Below are 18,102 nucleotides of genomic sequence, written 5' to 3' on the forward strand. Positions count from 1 at the left end.
CAGGAATGCCCCCCATCTCCCCCCCCCCCACCCCGCTCCCAACTACAGGGGCCTCTGCGGAGGGAAAGCAAGGCGGGGCCAGGCCAGCCAGGCCCACCGGGGCTCCCAGCAACAGTCCTCCTGGCACACAGGGATCTTGGTTAATTAAGCAGCCAAAGGTCAAGTCGTCGACAGGGTGAGGCCTCCTCTCAAGCACACCTCTCAGGACAGGGCTGGCACCCTTGTTCTCGCCTTTCCCTGACCTTGGAGTTTTGAGAGGTGAAGACCGAGACCGTGGCCAACACCCCTCCGGGAGGAGCGTCTGGAGAAAGGGGCGCCGTCTGGACGGGGTCTGTGTGGGTGCGGCTTTGTTCGATGTTCCTTTTCAGGTCTCCAATGCCTTGATGACAGAAACACCCTGTACCCCACGTTCCCTCCCTTCCACACAAACCTGATAAAGACACCGAGGTAAGAAAGGAATCGTCATGGGGACCAAGAAGGAAACAGATTTATTGCACACCTGTCCGTGCCGTGTCACGCACACTTAAAGAGGTCTAGTTCACAGGTGGGGCGGGAGGCACACACCTCCTGGCTCTGCCAGCGCCCCGGCCAACTGGCCGCCACCACGAGAGCCCGGGAGTGGCCGCCCCGCCTGACTTTACAGTTAAGGTGAGTGAAATCCAGTCAGGAGCTCACACAGGTCCTGTCCGCGGCCTAGAAGCCAAATCAATGTGCAGGAGCCGCTTCCTCACACCAGCCTCCCCACCCGTGGTCCAGACGCAGGGTCCATGAGCCACTGCCAACCCAGGTGACATTTCAGTTCAGCCAGCTTGAAACAGCGAGGGGGCGTGCTTGCCCCAGGGCGGATTCCCATTCCGAGCCCTGCACTTCCCATCAGGAGGCGAGAACATTCGTGGGTCTGCAAGGCTTCCCCTCGCCTCCCTCACTGTCCCTCCTGGGAAGGCGCCCCCAGCGCTGACTCATCTAGTCCCCGGAGGCCGGAGGTAAAGCTGGGAACGGCTGGTCAGGTTGCATAGCACCAGGAGTTTCCTTCCACGGCCGCGCTTGTCCGACGGCTGTCAGCACCGAGAAGCGATCAGTTTCCCACTTCAGAGGAGAGGGAGAAAAACTCGCAAAGCATTAACAAATGAAATAATAATAATTAATAATAATAATGTTAATAATAATCTGGCCGACTGCCAGCATCTGTTAGTTTTAATAACATTGAGGTCTCTCAAGAAAATTAAAACAAATGATAACAGAATGAAAATGAAAGAAAAAAACAGGTGGCTGAAATGTTTCAAGGCCTCTGACATCCTTGGGCTCTGAGTTCAAGTTTCAAGAATCCGCAACAGTCTCCTGACATTCTGGAATCTTCTAGGGGCCCTTCACATTCCCCGGGCGGGTGGCAAGGCTGGCGAAGTAGGCGCACTGGGAAGGGTCGCACTGGCCGGGGGGGCCCGGAGGGCCTGGGGGGCCCGGGTGTCCAGCTGGTCCAGTCTCCCCTTGAGGGCCGGGACCCCCAGGAAGCCCGTCTTTAGCATAGCCAGGCTGCCCGGGTTGACCTGGACCAAGGAGCAAAACAAACAGAAGGTGGTTGAGGTTTCTCAGGAGCAAACGAGCCCTGTTCTCACTGCTCCCACGGGGACAAGCCAACAGCCTCAGGCAGAACAGCCAGCTCTGGGCACTGCGGCTGAGCGACCGAATGGTCCACATGGACAGCAGGTAGCAGGAGCACCTGGATGTGCAAGAGAGGGCGCTGCCTAACTGTCGAGACTAGGACAGCAATCGGTGCCACCAGAGAGGAGCAAATTAAGGTGGATGGCGGCTAGGAATAGGACATGTGCTCCATTATGAGGCAGATGAGAAACCAGACTTCTATGTTCTCACCAGCTTCCAGGAGATACTTCTGAACTGGGAATGGGACAGAGTCCTCCTCATTAACCATCAGCCCCATTCATGTGTCCTTAGAGATTCCTGGTGAAATTCCATTATCCAATACTCAACTTGTCCCAAATAGTCTAATTTCTAATCTTTATCTATATGTTGAACTACATTCTTGGACTGCATTAACCTATTCTGCAAATCATGGTCAAAGACGATGTAAGTAGAATGTAAGTAAGTAACTAAAAGGCCAGCTAGACCCAGAAAATATTACCTGTTGACAAGCTTCTATGCCTCCATTTATTAAGCATCATAATATAATATATAATCAATCTGTCTCCCTTTTTGCTTTGGTAACTGTGAAGCTCAGTGCTAAGGGCTATAGTTAATCCTAGCAATGAAATTCCTTCTTAAGCCTTAAACATGTTAGAAAATCCGAGTACCTCATAAAATGAATAAAAAGTAGATTTTTACCTTAAAAAGATCTCTAGACATTTCATGAATATTAAAATGTGCGAGTGCTTTGGTAGTTATGTAACCTACAGTCCTGCCCAGACCAAGTTCTGAGACCAGCAGCGTTGCTCATTCCTTCCGCTTGGAACCACTAACCTATAGTCATTACTCCAACCTCATATGGGTACAATTATCCCCCTTCTGTACTTGGAATTGCCTTATTTTAAAATATTGTTAATATTAAAGCTATTGGAAAGCAGGCAAACTGTGAAAAATAAATATTTACAATGTATTTGTAGTTATCTTCTCTTACGAGAATAACAAAACATGGCCACTGTAGGACATTGGGAAAATAAAGAAGATGTAAATACTAAAATTGAAATGACCTCTAGGCTTAATATTCAGAAATTACCTCAGGTAATCCTCTAAACTAGGCTTAAATAAAACTAGAAACCTCAGTGACATGGAGCTCGGTGACCACTCGGTGTAATTTCTTCCGCCTCCTACTTCTACACCACAGCTTGGTGGTGGGACTGCCGCCTTCCCACAGAGCCACGAGGTAGGGTGACTGACTTGTCTGGTTTTAAAACCAAAAGCCCCTGGTCCCAGGAACAGGCCAGCCCAGAACAAACCAGGACTGCTGGCCCCCCTGCCACTGGGCTGGCATCCCTCAAAATCTGTTCTGAGAAATAGTACTGGGGAATTAATCAGTGCAGAGAAAGAAACAGGGTTCTACATTCAGGAGTTTGGGATTTTTATGAGAGCTTCCTTGGCAAGTGTAAGAAGTTCCCCTGCACTGGGAATGACCGAAAGGGACTCCTGGATCCCAGCATGGCCCAGGCTTATTTCACCCCAAGTCAAGGACCCAGGGGATATACCACAGTTGTCTTAGCAAGTCAAGAAGCTGGCATTTCAGACAGATGGGACAAAAACAAATCAGTGTCCAGTGTCCTTGCAGTTAAACATCACCCTTTTCCCCAGCTTTTCCTGAGGCCTGTGGCGGGGCAACAACCACAGTGGATGGCCGTCCCCACCAGAGACTACAGACGCCATGTCTACCTGGGATTCCAGGGGGGCCCATCTCGCCTCGGAGGCCAACACCTGGCATTCCTGGGTCACCTTTGGCTCCTCGCTCACCTGTGAGGAAAACACACAGTTTTGGTGGTAGAGACCCATGACAAGGGCAGAGACAAGGTCCCACCAGGCAGGAGGTGCAGGTCACCCTGAGCTGCAGCCTCCACCCCAGACCACTCTTGCTCACATATACCCACAGCTGGGCCCCTAATTCCTGTTCACACATTCACTTGCCACACTCACATTGAAGCACACACTCACATTCAGAAATATGCACAAGTGCACACACAGCTGGGCACACCCTCCTAAATGCATGCTCAAATACACACATCTACACAGTGACTCCAGCACATAACCACCGGATTACATGCACCCATAGGCACATTCACATACGTCAGCAAATATGCACAGACACACATATACACATACAGGCTCAGGCAAACACAGGCAACCAAATGGACACACACACACACTTGCCTAAAGACACACGTGTTCGCACACATCCACTCACTCAGGCCTGCACTGCATGTTCTCAGAACAGGAAGGAACTCGGCGATAAACAAATTCAGCATCCCAGCTCCTATGGCATATACATGGCACAGCTCTACTCTAGAGAAGCTTGGACTCTAATAAGCTGGATGAAACGGCCCAAAGAACATGCTGAGACAAAGCAGACTGGGGTCCTCTGGACCATAGCAGGTGTCCAGAGGAGAGAGGGTCGGTCCCCGGAGGATATCTGAGATTACATCTGAGTTAATACCATACAGAGTTGACTAAACTGTCTCTCTCAATTTCTTTTTTATCATTCGCCTTTTTGTGTCATTTCCATACTATCTCCTGCAGGCAACATGTTTTCTTTTGTGATCCCAAATGAAACTGTACTAGTTCACAGAGATGTGAGTGCACCTTGATTGGAATTACTACATATGGTCAGTTTCTGCCCCCATCTCATGTGTTCTATGCTTTATGCTTTCTTATCAACACTTACTTCATGCGTTTTGTTTTATGAACCAGAAGAGGTGGGATTTGGAGACAAATTTAAGAGAAAGCATTTCAGGAGGAGAAACATTACAGGGAAAGAAAGAAGAAAAAGGAAGGAAGGATGGGAGGGAGGGAGGGAGGGAGGGAGGGAGGGAGGAAGGAAGGAAGGAAGGAAGGAAGGAAGGAAGGAAGGAAGGAAGGAAGGAAGGAAGGAAGGAAGGAAGGAAGGGGCCATTGAAAGGGGAAGATGCTGGGGGCATCCATTGACCTAACCCCAAGTCAAGAGGTAGCAGCTGAAATCACACCACACACGCTGTCCCCACTCCATTACCCTTCCCCAAGCAGAAGTGCGTGATCAGGTGGGTGTTTGGCCTCAGGCGCTTCCTCTCGTTCTCACGGCTGTTTGTCTCCTGCACACAGAGCCCTTCCCCCCGCTTGCCTCTGTGGGCTGTGTTGCTGGAGAGGCCTGCTACCCAGAGCACCCAGGCCAGGTAAGGCACGGGGCCTGAGAGCTGGAGAGCCCGGAGCCACTTACAGCTGCAGCTCCCAGCCCCCCTGTTTAATCATAAAGCCGGCGTTTAGCGCCCGTTTGCCTGGAGGCTCCATGTCTCCTTCCTCAGCTAGTTTCCGCAGAGGGGCCGGGGGCATTCCCTGTGACTCCCTGAAACCTGAGCGGTGGAGACGCAGAGGGAGCAAGGGAACGGAAGGAAGCTGGTTCGATACTCCTTGCAGAAGCATAACTTTGCAAAACCGTCAACTCTGCAAACCTCTTACATGCATGAAAAAATTACACGATGCCAGTATTCTGGGAGCTACCAGGCTGCAGGGGTGAGGGGGGGATACATGATGCATTGCCGGTGCTGGGCGCCTCTCCTAGACCCTTCTCAGCCTCCCGGAGACTAGAAGCGCGTCTCCTCCGACCTTGCTCACCTTTGGGACCTATCGGTCCGGAAGGTCCTTCCAGACCCCCTTGCCCGGGCCGTCCTGGCTCCCCCATGGGACCTGCCCGGCCCGGAAGCCCATCTTTTCCCGGGGGCCCCGGGGGCCCAGGTCTGCCTTGAGATGCCTTCACGTGCGCTGGGGGCATCTGGGCCAGGAGGTAGGCGAGTTTGGCTGTGGAGTAGAAAAAAAGAGAGAGACGTTTCTTGAAGGAGGGATAAAAGACAAAGGAAGGCATGGTGACTCGCTGGGGAGCGTGGGGACTGAGGAGACAGTCACAACCACAATACAATAATAAAACCACACCAATGGCACACGACCTCGCACACAGGCAGCCTGTGCGTGTGCCTGCTGCCGGGCCGGCCCGGGGCTATCTCAGCCCGGGGAGCCAGGCCGCCTGCTGGGTGGCCCTGGGAGAGCCCTCGGCCACTCCTCGCCCTCATCGCCTCAGCCGTGAAGCAGAGGCCGTGCAACAGCAGCTCCGCCACAGCGTCGGCCTGAGGGTGTTGAAAGGCGGGGACGCCGCGGAACCGCCTGGGCCTGTGAGTGCTCAGCAGCCGCCGGCTGCTCCACGCGCGTCGCCGCTCACCGCAGTGGCCGCAGAGGCCATGGCAGCCGTGGAAATGTTATTGGTGTAGTAACTGTCAGTCGGGGAAACTGAGGTGGGGTGAGATTTGAGTGCTTACACAAAAGTATTTAATGACTCGTCAGAGCATCAAGTTCCTCATCTATAAAGGGTGGGCTGAACAGGGTGGTTGTGAATGATCATTTGATGTCTAAAATGTAAAGATTACAGAATTGATTGAAAAATTGGTTGTTTAAAAAGTAATTGTCCAATTATCCAATTGCTGGCCACTGTGTCTTTTGTTGTACTAGGAACACCTGATGTCCCATCTGATGGCCACCAAGAGCCATCTTTGTTTGCCCGTAAGGTGACCAGGCCAAGACCCTCATCTTACAGGTGGTGAGAATGAGCCCAGAGAGGCTGGGAGGCCACCCCTTCCCCACATTTTGGGGTTAAAACCAAGGGGGAGTCAGGGTTTTCTGACTGTGGGGTGACTGGCTTCCCATGGCAGTGGCTTCTCCCCTCTTCTCACATGGGGGCAGGAGGCATGTGGTCCAGCTCTGAGCCCCATCTTACAGTGGCGTGGAGGTTTTCTCCCCCATAATTTGGAGGGAAGGGCTCAGTCCAACAGGTGCTCCATCTGAACCAGATGCCCCATCCAGATGCAAAACAGGTCCTGTCTCTGCTCTTGGGCTGAGCATGTGTGTCACAGATAAACCAAGAACCACAAGAAGGAACTCAGAGGCCCCCACACAAGACACCTCAAGACATGACCGGCCAGTGGCACCCACCATTGCAGCCTTGAGTCTCCTTCCTTTCTTCACCTGTACTCTGCTCTTTGCCTTCTACTCCAGGCAATGGCCTTTGGCTTTCCTGGGTGAGCAGGTGGGTCATGCTCTCTTGGACATGCCAAATGGCCAGGGACAAGGGTCATGTTCAACGGTGTGCCCCCATACCCCATAATCTGGCACATGGTAGGTGCAAAATAACTGAGACACGGCCACTTGAATATATGTGCCCTCCCTTTTGTCCATCTGTGTCTGGAAACAGGGGTTTCTTCTCTTCCGGCCATGGGCCCCCTGTGGCTCTCTTCTCCTAACAGTCTCCATCACAGAGGGGCCTGGGACTGTGCCTGCATGCTAATCCTCCTCATACACTTACCAGCCCTCGACCTCAGGTAAGTTACTACCTCTGCTCCCAACAATCACATGTGCTTCATGAGGTCACTGGGAGGTTTCCAGAGTTACCTGGATTTGTGAGTGCTTAGAATCCCGCCTGACATACGGCAAGCCCTGCGTGCTGATGTTATGGCTATTGCCTTCCTACCTACCTCTCTCTTTCCCTAAGTATCTGCTGGGTACCTGGCTCATGCAAGACTGGGATTCAAGAATAAACCCAGTACAGTAGAATTAAAAAGATTCTAGTCCTTGAAAGCACTATATGTCCCTGTTCCCTCAGGGTCCTTTACACATGCGGGATCTAGGGCCCCATTCCTTCTTTCAGCTGACGTGGCGCCTCCTCCAGGAAGCTCTTCCTCATCTGTTCTCCACCTTCTGAGCTATCTGAGGTACTTTCACCTGTCCTCTTTCAAAGCTCTCTGTGTCAAATTAAATCACAGAACTTCTCTTATACTCAAATCATCTTACCTGTTTCCTGACCCATCCCTTCCCCTGGGCTGGGAGTTCTGTAAGGCCCATCACAGGCCTGCCAAAATGATTTTGATTAGATAAATGATTGCACAGAAAATGAACTATCATGGTAGAGCTGGTTCTGTAGGTGGCGAGCTCCCCGTATGAGAGGTAATCAAGCAGAGGTCATTCAGGCCTCACTAAACTAAACAGAGCTCTGGAGAGGGGTCCTTATCAGGTAAGGCTGGCTACAGCTTGCAAGGTGCTCCTCAACCCTGATTTCTATGCAAGCCACTCTTAGGGGCCTTTTCCAAACCAGGCTGCAAAAGTACTGATGGATAAATGAAAGGACTGCTTCCCAGGACTCTTAAGAGCATCCGGTCCCTATCTGCCCAGCTGTGGTGAAGACCAGCTACTTACTTTCCAGCTGTTTTCCGACTTCTTCCTGGATGAGCCGCCGCAGGGTGTCCAGGGAGGGAGATTCGCCCTAGGAGGGAGGGAAGGTAGGGCCATTTATCTCCCAGTCAATTCCTGCTACTGAGACCCCTGGCATTCAGGAAACCGAGCGGGTCATGGCCATATATTCTGTATCTTCCTAGTCCAATCCTTTCCACAGCTAGACTCCCTCCCCTTTCCTCATCAGGCAGAATGCATTGCCTCTTTTTATATGCCACCTGGACTCCGGGCTCACTGGGGCCCCCGCCACCCATCCCTCCTACTCTTCCCTGCGAAGACCTCTCCCCAGCACTGGACCCGGGGGTCTGGCCCCAAACCCCCCCCCTGGCAAAGTCCTGTCTACTTCCAGAACCAGCCCACAGGCCACCACCTGCGTGAAATCACGTTCCATTCCCTCTGACTGGTCACTTGGCCTCCCCTGCTCCAGGGCCTGTTTCCCTGCTATGGTCATCTCAGCTCTACAAGGGTGACCCACACAGTCCTGGAGGTGGGTTCACAGACGCTTGGTCTGTAGGTTAGAGAAGTAGAGTGTGGCCACCAGGCTCACGCGAGGACATGGGATTCTCTGAAGAACCTACAAGAACAGTCCTCATGCCACATCAGGCTTCTCCCTGCCATCTGAGACCTAAGACAGTGTCCACCCCGCAGAGACAGGGGCCTCACTGAGCTCCTCTCTGCAGCCTGCGCAGGCTCCATGGGAGACAGATCCCACTTTCTCATTCCATGTTTCTCTTCTGGTCAATAACCTGTTACGACAGTCCCAGAATGTCCATCGCTCCCCACAGCAGCAGGGCTTGGAGAACTTGGCTGGGACCCCGGGGGCTTTGGGAGCCCGGAGTCCCCCAGCACCCACACTTGTTTGAGAAACAGGTCTGGCTGCCTGGTCTCATTCAGGGTGATTGAAACTCCTGTTGACCACAGCCGCCAGGAAAGATAGGAGCAGAGTGTCAGAGCTGGTGGGGACACTGGAGAGCGCCTAAGCCTGTGCTCTGAGCAATACGAGAGTCCCCAGGGCCAGGTGGGCTATTGAGAGGGGAAGAGGGGATTCTGGTGAACTGGGCAACCAGTGCCCACTGACCCACCCCCACCCCATGCAGCCCCACTTTTCCTCTCTAGAGCCACTCTGTGCCTGCTTGACAAGTGTGTATAAAATGAGAGATCTGTCACCAGAACCAAATCCGTGCAAAGGAAAGAGAAAGTGGTCTAAACAGGACTTTCCAGTTACATTTGGGAAAGGTGAGACCCTGAAGGGAGACCAGGTGCCCAGGGGAAGACCAGGTGCCAGGGCAGGCAGCAGACAGAAGGAGGCCCAGCTGGGGCCTGGCTGCAGGGCACTGCTGCTGGAGGAGGGAAGCCTTCGGGGTTCCTGCACTGAGACGGAGGGCGGCTGGGGGAGAGGGACCTGCCTCTGGAGCACTGCTTATGTGAAGCACAGTTCCTCACTTAACCTCACTTAACCGTCACAGCAAACCTGTCGGAGAGGATCTCCTTGTCCAGGTGCTCAGGCGTGGAAGGGCAGCTCAAAGGGGCATAACCTGTCCCAGGTCACACAGGCTACTGGGCCCTGTCACCTGGTGGCCACACACCCCTGGCTTCCCTTCGGCCCCAAAGAGCCCATGTTCCAGGCACCAGCAGCGTCCTTACCCTCAGTCCTGGGAATCCTGGCTGGCCCGGAGGCCCCGGGGGCCCGGCTGGCCCACTCTCCCCAGGTGGACCTTGGGGACCCATGAGGCCTGTGTGGCCTTTGTGGCCTGGGATTCCAGGGTCTCCAGGCTGGCCATTCCCACCGGGAGCTCCTTTGTCACCTTTGATCCCAGGATCTCCCTAGAGGAAGAAAGAAGGGTGTCAGTGAGCAAAGGACTGGAGAGTCACCCAGGGCAAAAAGGACTGCTCAACTGCAGGGGGAACCCCAATCCTCTGCCTCCTGGAGCACTGGAGAGGAAGTCCTGGCACAGCTGAGGACATGGTGCCCAGAGAGACAAAGCCACCTGCCATGGTCACACAGGTAGTCTGCAGGGGACAAGGCGAGAACCCTGATTTCCACACCCCAGTCCACAGCTCCTCCCTCTGCCCTCCTAGAGAAGGCCCGTGGCTGAGACTGACTGCCCAGCCGCCAGCCCACCTCTGGCCCTGGTTGTCCTCTGTCAGCTGAAGGGACAGTGGCACTCCAGAAAGAGGTGTCTCACTCACAGGTAACCTCCTGCTCCCCCTTCTGAGTTCTAGTGGGGCCACAGAGGATGACACTGCCCAGGATCCTTTTCTCCCTACTGTGGACCCAGAATTTAAAGTCTTGGATCAGTGATTTGGAAACCATGGCAACTGGGGGACCATCCTGTCCTCTGCCCCGTGTGCTACTGTGTGGCTGACCAGCAAGACTCAGTTATCAAGGGTCTGAAAATAGTGTTCACATGATCGGCCTCAGAGTCAACAGGCTCCACTGTGGGGTGGTGGCAGAGAGAGGGATAAATGGGGGAAAAGACTAGAAATAGATGACAGCTAGAAAGGGGACCTGGTGATGGACATGCCCAGAGCCATGGCTGGGCAGTTATGAGACATCGCCAACGGATACAAAAGGACAAAAGAAACACACTAGCGGGTAGTCTGGCCTATTCAGGAGGAACACTCATTTGTATCACACACCCCCACGTGGTTCTCTGTGCACACACTGTGCGGTGACAGACCCTGGGAAGGGAATGGAGACCAAAGGCCCCAGTAGAGGGGCACCATTTTTTCATTGCATCTGCTTTTTTTTGCAATTTGCATTGTTTAACTATGTGTCTGTATGAGTTTTTCAACAATAAGAAAAAGAGCAGTGAATTTAAACATGAATTTAGCCAGATCTGAGGTGGTCACTCAATGTCTCAGGCACAATCATGTCACAGGGACATTGTCCTCTGTCGGTGACCGTAGCTCAGGGTCCTGAAGCGTCCTGGTATTTGTGCACCTGGGTGCGAGGCCATCTCACCTTTGTGGCCCAGCATTTCCTGTTCATTAGCCATCTCAGCATCCCTCTGCGGTCAGAGGATGTGTCCCACCTGTATTTCAGAGAGTCCCAGGAGTGCAGGGCTGAGGGGCCTGACGGCTCCCTGGCAGAGTTCCACAAAACCACTTACCGGGGAGGGCAACTCTTGGCTTATTGATTAGGACTAGAGAAGATTCATATTTGTGGTCTGAATGCCCTGGCTCCCAACCAAAACTCAAGCCACTTCTGCAGCAAGGGCTCCCAGGGGCACCTGGCCTGTGTGTGGGGGGGGTGCTCAACACTGTCTCAACCACAGCCTCTCCCCTGTTCCATCCTCAGGAACCAACAGCTATGGGACAGAGGAAGGAACAGGGACACCTGCTGCTCTGCCTCTCCTCCCTGCTGCCCCTGGCCTCGCAGACACCCGCTGCTCACCCACCAGACTTGGAAGAAAAGCCGAGATAAATTCTTGCAGGACTGGGGAAAACACGCTGTGGGTGGGGGTGGGGGTGACATCCACGTGGTACAACAGTGTGACAGGGTGATAGCTGACCAAACAGAGGCCTATGGGCACACGCGATGTTTAATTCTGCTAAAGGAAGGGACCTTGTCCTAAGTGTGAGGCTCCCCCCCTCCTTCACTGGCATTGCTGAAAAAATAAATGATTTCCCTCCATTGTTTTTCGTGGAGAAATGAAATGTAAAGAAAGGCTTTCTGAGTGTAACGCCAAGTGATTCATTATGGAAAAACCTGTTCCCTGATCGCCGCCAGGGACAAAGCTGCCTCCAGGCGCCAAGCGTGACACACAGGCATTCGCTCTTGGAGAGGGAGCTCTTCCAATGTCCCAGCTCACTGGCCTTTGCATTTGTAATTGCAATGATTTTACTTCTAGAAATAACAACCAAAAAAGGGGGGGGTGGCAACAGAACCCTCACTGCAACCAGATCAGCAGTAGGGACCTCCCTTCCTGAGGCTCCTGGTTTCTGGGGAACTGTGAACGGAGACGTCGGCTTTCCAGGCCGCCTCTTCACGAAGCGTCGTGGACAGAGTCCTTGGCCACCCTGGAAAGGTCACATTCACATGACCATGCTCCCACTCACCCTTTCTCCTTTGGGTCCTGCTTCTCCCGGCTTCCCAGGGGCACCCTGCAACAAAATCCAAAGCAAGACAGTCACTTGCCCGGTGCCGTCCCATCTGCGTGAACTTCTTATCCTCTCTCGGCGCTTCTACCCGGTGCCGTGTGCTGAGGACAAGGGGTCTCTGGAATTCAGTCCTCTGGGAGCTCCCCTCTCGTTGTCCGGACGTGGCAGGCCTGGGCCCACTTCCTCTCCTCTCCTTGCCCCAGGCCAAGGCCCACCTTGGACGGCGGCCCCGCATGCTCTGCCCCCCGAGTCCTCCTCACCCTTTTCAGGATAAGTTCCCCTCCTTCAGCCCCCGGAGACCCTGACTGACTGTGCTTCAGCAGCTCTCGCTGCCCTGCTGCCCTGGCTGACTCCACTCCCTTCCCACCGCAACGGGTGACGTCTATGACCCCCAATGACAGGAGCATGCGGTCCTGCTGTCTGGTGGCCTCTGCTGCTCACCTCCCCTCAGCCTGTAGTACACTCCCCATCTGTTATGGGTGCATGTTTGTGTCCCCCAATTCATATAGGATTGTATTAGGAGATGGGGGTCTTTCGGGGCACTTAGGTTTAGATGAGGCCATGAGGGTGGGCCCCCCAAATGGGACTAAGGAAGGTGGCCTGAAGACTCAGTAGCCCGCTAGTGCGATCAGGGAGGGAGGAAACCACTGTGCAGCACCTTGATCTTGGACTTCCCCAGTCCCGGGAACTGAGAAATACATGTCTGTTGTCTCGGCCACCAAGTCTCTGGCTATTTTATAGCAGCCAAGCTAGGACACTGTGCCTCTAGCTGGGAGGTGGGAACTGGGGACACAGTGTGACGGGGCAGCAGGAGGCAGGAGCCCCCACTAGAAAGGGGAGTGAGGTCAGACTGGGGAGATCTGAGTGCCTCTCAGAGTCTAGACTTTAGCTGGAAGGCAACAGGGAGCCAGAGGGAGTCACTGTAGGCAGCAGCCATGGGCAGGGCAGCCGGAGCTGGCGGTGTTTTCTCTCAACTCGCCAGTGAGCAGGAGGAAATGGTGGTGATCAGCGAGTGAGCTAGAGGACCTGCTAGTGGAGGCACGGCTGGGGGAGGGCAAATGCCTCCCAGATACGGAGCCCTCTGGCCTGGCTTCAAGAAAGCCACCGTCCCTCCTCCGGTTAAGAAAGTGACCCGCAGGGGCTGAGTGAAGCAGCCTTCCCCATTCCAAAGGCCACGTGCAGGCCATGAGTGGACAAACCAATTTCCACAGAGCTCACAGACATAGCCCCGGTTCTTTTCTCAGCATTCATTCATTCTTTTATTCATAATGTATCAGATATGTTGAGCCTGGGCTATAAGACACAGGTAACGGGGAGTCTGCCTTGTTTGGTGACTCCCCGGAAAGTCAGCAAGGCGACATGTCTGTGCAGACCCCAGGAGGGGCAGGAAGAGGCCTGGAGGGGTGGGGAGCGGGGATGAGGGCTTTTGGAAATGAGGGCCCCTGTATGAACACCCTTGGGAAAGAACTTGGCATGTTTCGGAACTAAAAGGCCAGAGTGATTGGCGCTCAGAGAGCGAGGTGGGGAGGGCGGGCCGGAGCGCCCTGGACTGTGCCCGGGGGACAGAGCTCAGGTTTGAACTGGAAAGTGACATGATCTCATGCATCTTCTAGGACCTGAGATGCCATCCGACTGCTCAGGAGAGGAGCACAGTGGAGGGGTAGGCTGGGCAGAGGACACCAGTGTGGAGCTCCCTGCAATGGGACAGGTGAGAGAGGGTGACAGACTGGGATAGAGTCCTAAGGGTAGAGATGGAGAGGTTGGGCAGAGCTGAGTTGTATTGTGGAGTCAGAAACGACTTGTTGCTGGACTGGATACAGAGAGATAGGTAAGTGAAGAGAACATCAAGGTGGTGCCCCTGGACTGGCTACAGAATCGGTGTGCCCCTTGCAAATTTAAAATATGGACGCTTGTTTGGAAAGTATTAAGTGCGGGAGCTCAGCTGAGCCCAGGGCCCCGTGGAACTCCACATGTCCCGCCGCCCATGGAGCTGGCCCTGCGCCTTCGTAGGAAAGGGTGGTCCAGGGAGAAGAGGCGGGTAAGGTGGTACTTGCCTCCTTGCCTGGGACTCCCTTCTCCCCCGGCTCTCCCTGTAGACAGAATGGACATCGGTTAGCTTGGCACATCAGCACACTGCACGTAACAGGACTGTCTTCAAGACACATTTCCACTCAAGTCACATTCCAGCAAAGGCAACAGTCGATGGTCCAGCCAACCAGGGACATCCTGAGCAGGGCTGTCTGGTCGGCCCGCGCAGAAGACGAAGGAGAAGTTCCGGGGTGGGAGGGGAGCCACCGGTCTGGGGCTCCTCATCAATGGGACGGCTATGGCTCCATCGAGAAGGGGCTCCAGGACTTCAGCTGCGATAGCAAGACCACTCTGAGAAGCAAGCTCAGGGAGTGACGTCAGACACCGAGAAGACACTGGGCTCCGGAGTCAGCCTTCCCAAGTTCAAGTCTTGGCTCCTCTATTTACTGGCTCCTTGACCTTGAACAACCTCCTTACAACTTCCTAAGCCATCTGTGCCTCAGTTTCTCCATCTGTGAAATGGGAATAGCAGCTCTCCTTGCTTCATAGGGTGACCATGGGGTTTAGGCGTGCTAATACCTGAAATGCCCTCAGAACTAGAGCAGGCACAGAGCAGGAAAGGGCTCTAGAAATGACCCGCTACCACTGTGCCCGAGGGATCTGCTGCAAGGAGTCTAGAAGAAGAGGGGTATCCGGCTGCTCCATGGCTGCCAGATTAGTGACAAGAAGATGGAGAAGGACACTTGTCCAGGCTCAAGCACCAATCAGTGGACAGAGCCATTTTAGGGCTCAGGCTACAAGGCAGAAAAGGGCAAAAGAGGGGTCACCAGCTCGAGTGGTTGGGCTGGGCTGGCAGTGGGGCACCCTCTGGGGCCAGAATTGAACCGGAGGGGTGAGCTTTCTACACTGCTTCTTCCACACAACCCTCATTCATGGGTCAGGAGCCCAAGGTGTGACCGTAGCATGCAGAATGCAGCAGGGGGCTTGCTGGAAATGTTTGGTTCCCTAACACCCCTCTGCCCAGAAACCTGGCAAAGATCGCCGGCAGCTCCTCTACGGCAGGCTTCGAGTCAGGAGACCTGGACTCAAGGGCCAGCTGGGGCACCAACGGACCAGGTGGCCTTGAATCAACACCTGCATGTTCTGACACTACAGCCAAGCTTGCTCACCTGAAAAATGATGTCTCAGGGTCCTTGAAGTTCTAAGACCATTATCACCACTGCACCCCGCCACAACCAGCATTAAAATAGTTTATATTTATTAAGCCCTGGCAATGATCTGGGCACCACTGCCAGCCCTCTTACATAAATCACCTCACCCAATCCTCAGAGGCAGGTGCTGTAAGTGCCCCCATTTGAACATTGAGGAAGCCAAGGCACAGAGCTCAGGAGACATCCCCGAGGCCACATGAATAGGGAACAGTGGAGCTGAGAACCCCACACAGGTGTGACACAATGCATGATACAACATGGACCACACAGCAGGTCACTGTAACCCAGCAGAGGGACCTGAGGACACCAGAGATGGAAGGACACGTACTGAAAGGGAACCTCACCCCTAGAGCCAAGCATCTTGGCCCCCCGGGGTGCTCTGCTTACCGGAGGCCCACGGGGACCCAGGAAGCCAGGAAGCCCCGGGCTGCCATTTTCTCCTTTGTTTCCCTTTGGGCCCTGCAGAGGGAAAACTGGATTAATTCTTCAAAGTCAAGTGCCAACTCAAGCAGGCTCAGAAAGCTTGTGACCCCCTCTGCACTCTGAAGGCTTGAGACATCAACAAAATAGAAGACAAGGCTCTCCTATCTCAGACCCCGGGAGAACATATGGCAAAGGTATTGCACTGGTCTCTCTGCACCCTTGAGTCAGAAGATAAACGTGCAGGCTACTAAATATAATGGAAATTTATGTAGGATTCCTGGGAATATAAGCTAAAGGGAAAATTATAACCCTCTGGACCTCCAATCACCTGAACTAGGACAGAGTGTTGACTTCAGGGCAATTATGAGAATCGATCAGTTAGAGAAGGAAGCCTCCTTGTCTGCCCTGCATTTATACTTCACAGAGACCAACGTGGTGATGGTTTGGTGACATTGGATGGGGTTAAGAAGTTGGTTTTGAAGAAGATTTGTAACATTGATAAATAAAAAGTGGATATTTTCTAGGGAAAAAAGGAAGATAAGACCCTTTCCTGTAATGGAGGGAATAGGTTAGGGCGAGGCCTGGGGTCCTTGGGTCCCCTGGTGCTGGCTCCGGATGGGCACCGAGATGGCAAGCACCTCCGTGAATAGTCAATGGCCCTTCCATTCAAAGCAACAGAAATAAGATAGGACAAAATATGTAATAAGACTCCTGGTATGTGTGGCGCCTCTGAGAAGCCCTCCAGGGAAGCGCTGCACTTCCTCCCAACAGGACGCCAAGGCTCAGGGTTTGGAAGGACCACTTATTGGGAAGCCCCCCTCCGTGAGTCAGCTCTTCTGGGGCCGGCGCTGCAGTGGGAGTGAGTCCAGCTCCGGACCCAACCCGCCCTGCCCACTCCATCCACCAGCAGCAGCAAGCCCACACTTTGACTCCCTAGGGAGGTCACTACGTCTGCTGCAGAGTTAAACTCCCTGGGTGCAGCTGGCCCTGGTCCAACAGGGAAATGGTCTCTCCTCCAGTAACCAGATGCCTGGTTTACTGGGGGATGATGAATTTCCCAGGATGCAGGATTTTCAGAGCTAAAGCCAGGGAGCTTCCTGGCAAACCAGGCTGGACTGGTCACCCTAATTTCCAGAGTGACACAGTTCCCTGGCCACACTGGTGTGCACATTGCCCAGTAAAATTGCTGCTTGACTCACCATACCTGGAGGGTAGTCTTCTGAACAGGACTGACAATTTTGGCAAATAAAAATACAAGAGGAGGGCTAGGAGGAGACTTGTGAACAGGCTGACTTCTCCAAGCCTAGAATCCACCAAAGACCCGTCTTCGCCACCGTGTCTCCCATCTAGCAGACCTGACCCCCAAATCCCAAACCCTCTCTCCAGTGACCGGACTCTGCTGACTACTCATTCCACCCTCCTTCTACTAGGTATGCACTGTTCCTTCTTGCCTCCCACCCCCACCTCCTAACCAGCAGGAGGACACTCTTGAGCCAAATCTGTGTGAGGCCCATTCCCATGCTGCGTGTCTGGGACAGTGAGGGCTGGTCAGCCTGACCCCATTGTTTCATCTTCTGAAAACATCCAACAACTGCTGTGCAATTTTATAACACATTTGTTTTTAAGTATTTAATAGTTTTGTCTCTTTGGATGCCTGTGGTTGTCCACAGGGAACCAACTGCATAATCGCATATATTTTAAACTTTAAAAGAGGTCCTTCCTGCATCCTCTTGCTTCCACAGCCTATTTCTACCATTGGACCCCATATTTTCCACCAATGCTTTTAGGCCTGGAGACCAGATAATCTGCAATGTGAGCCACATGCCCCCTTCAAAGCATGCCCTGATCCCATCACGGAGCGGAGGGCGAGTACTCACTGGGTTTCCTACAGGGCCGGGGTCCCCTGGAGTCCCAGGTGATCCATTCTTACCCTGGTGGGAGAAACAGAAGGGGGAACTCTTCAGGGACTCTGCCATGACGACACAGAGCAGGACAGTAGAGCAGAGACTCCTGGAGGTGGAGGGCCTGCTTTCACACCTAGAGCTGTTCCTTGGCCCAGCACGGCTCTTAGTAAATCCCTCCATTACTCACAGGAGCTTGTAAAAGGAGCTCGGAATAGCGGATTCATAATATTGTTGTAGAATTAAATGAGTCCATGCACATGAAAAAAGCCTACCCAGGGGTCAGTGCCCACAGAACCTCACAGTAAATAATCAACCATGACCACGTCCATCCATTCATCCACTTGTCCTTCGGCACAGATGCTGTCTTAAGAACAAACAGTCCAACAGGAAACTGCTCACATCACGGCCGCACTGTCCTCAGCCGCTCGGGAGGCATGTCTGCATGCTGACCTTATTGCACACCCCCACGGGCA

At 53.6% G+C, this 18,102-nt stretch overlaps 1 protein-coding gene across 2 annotated transcripts in view; it reads right to left on the reverse strand.

Moving 5' to 3' along the window:
- Window positions 1-483: 483 nt before the first annotated feature.
- COL22A1 (collagen type XXII alpha 1 chain) overlaps window positions 484-18,102 on the reverse strand; it is a 197,501-nt gene continuing 179,882 nt past the window's right edge. For both annotated transcript variants that reach the window (XM_081116359.1, XM_081116358.1), the window contains 9 exons: window positions 17,603-17,656; window positions 15,690-15,761; window positions 14,118-14,153; window positions 12,022-12,066; window positions 9,604-9,783; window positions 7,924-7,990; window positions 5,302-5,484; window positions 3,376-3,453; window positions 484-1,544 (listed from right to left, as the gene is read on the reverse strand). In XM_081116359.1, coding sequence (XP_080972485.1) covers window positions 1,357-1,544; window positions 3,376-3,453; window positions 5,302-5,484; window positions 7,924-7,990; window positions 9,604-9,783; window positions 12,022-12,066; window positions 14,118-14,153; window positions 15,690-15,761; window positions 17,603-17,656 — 903 coding nt within the window. In that variant the 3' untranslated portion in view covers window positions 484-1,356. The remainder of the gene's footprint in view (window positions 1,545-3,375; window positions 3,454-5,301; window positions 5,485-7,923; window positions 7,991-9,603; window positions 9,784-12,021; window positions 12,067-14,117; window positions 14,154-15,689; window positions 15,762-17,602; window positions 17,657-18,102) is intronic.

The sequence above is a fragment of the Miniopterus schreibersii genome (assembly GCF_964146895.1).
Source record: "Miniopterus schreibersii genome assembly, chromosome: 17".
NCBI lineage: Eukaryota > Metazoa > Chordata > Mammalia > Chiroptera > Miniopteridae > Miniopterus > Miniopterus schreibersii.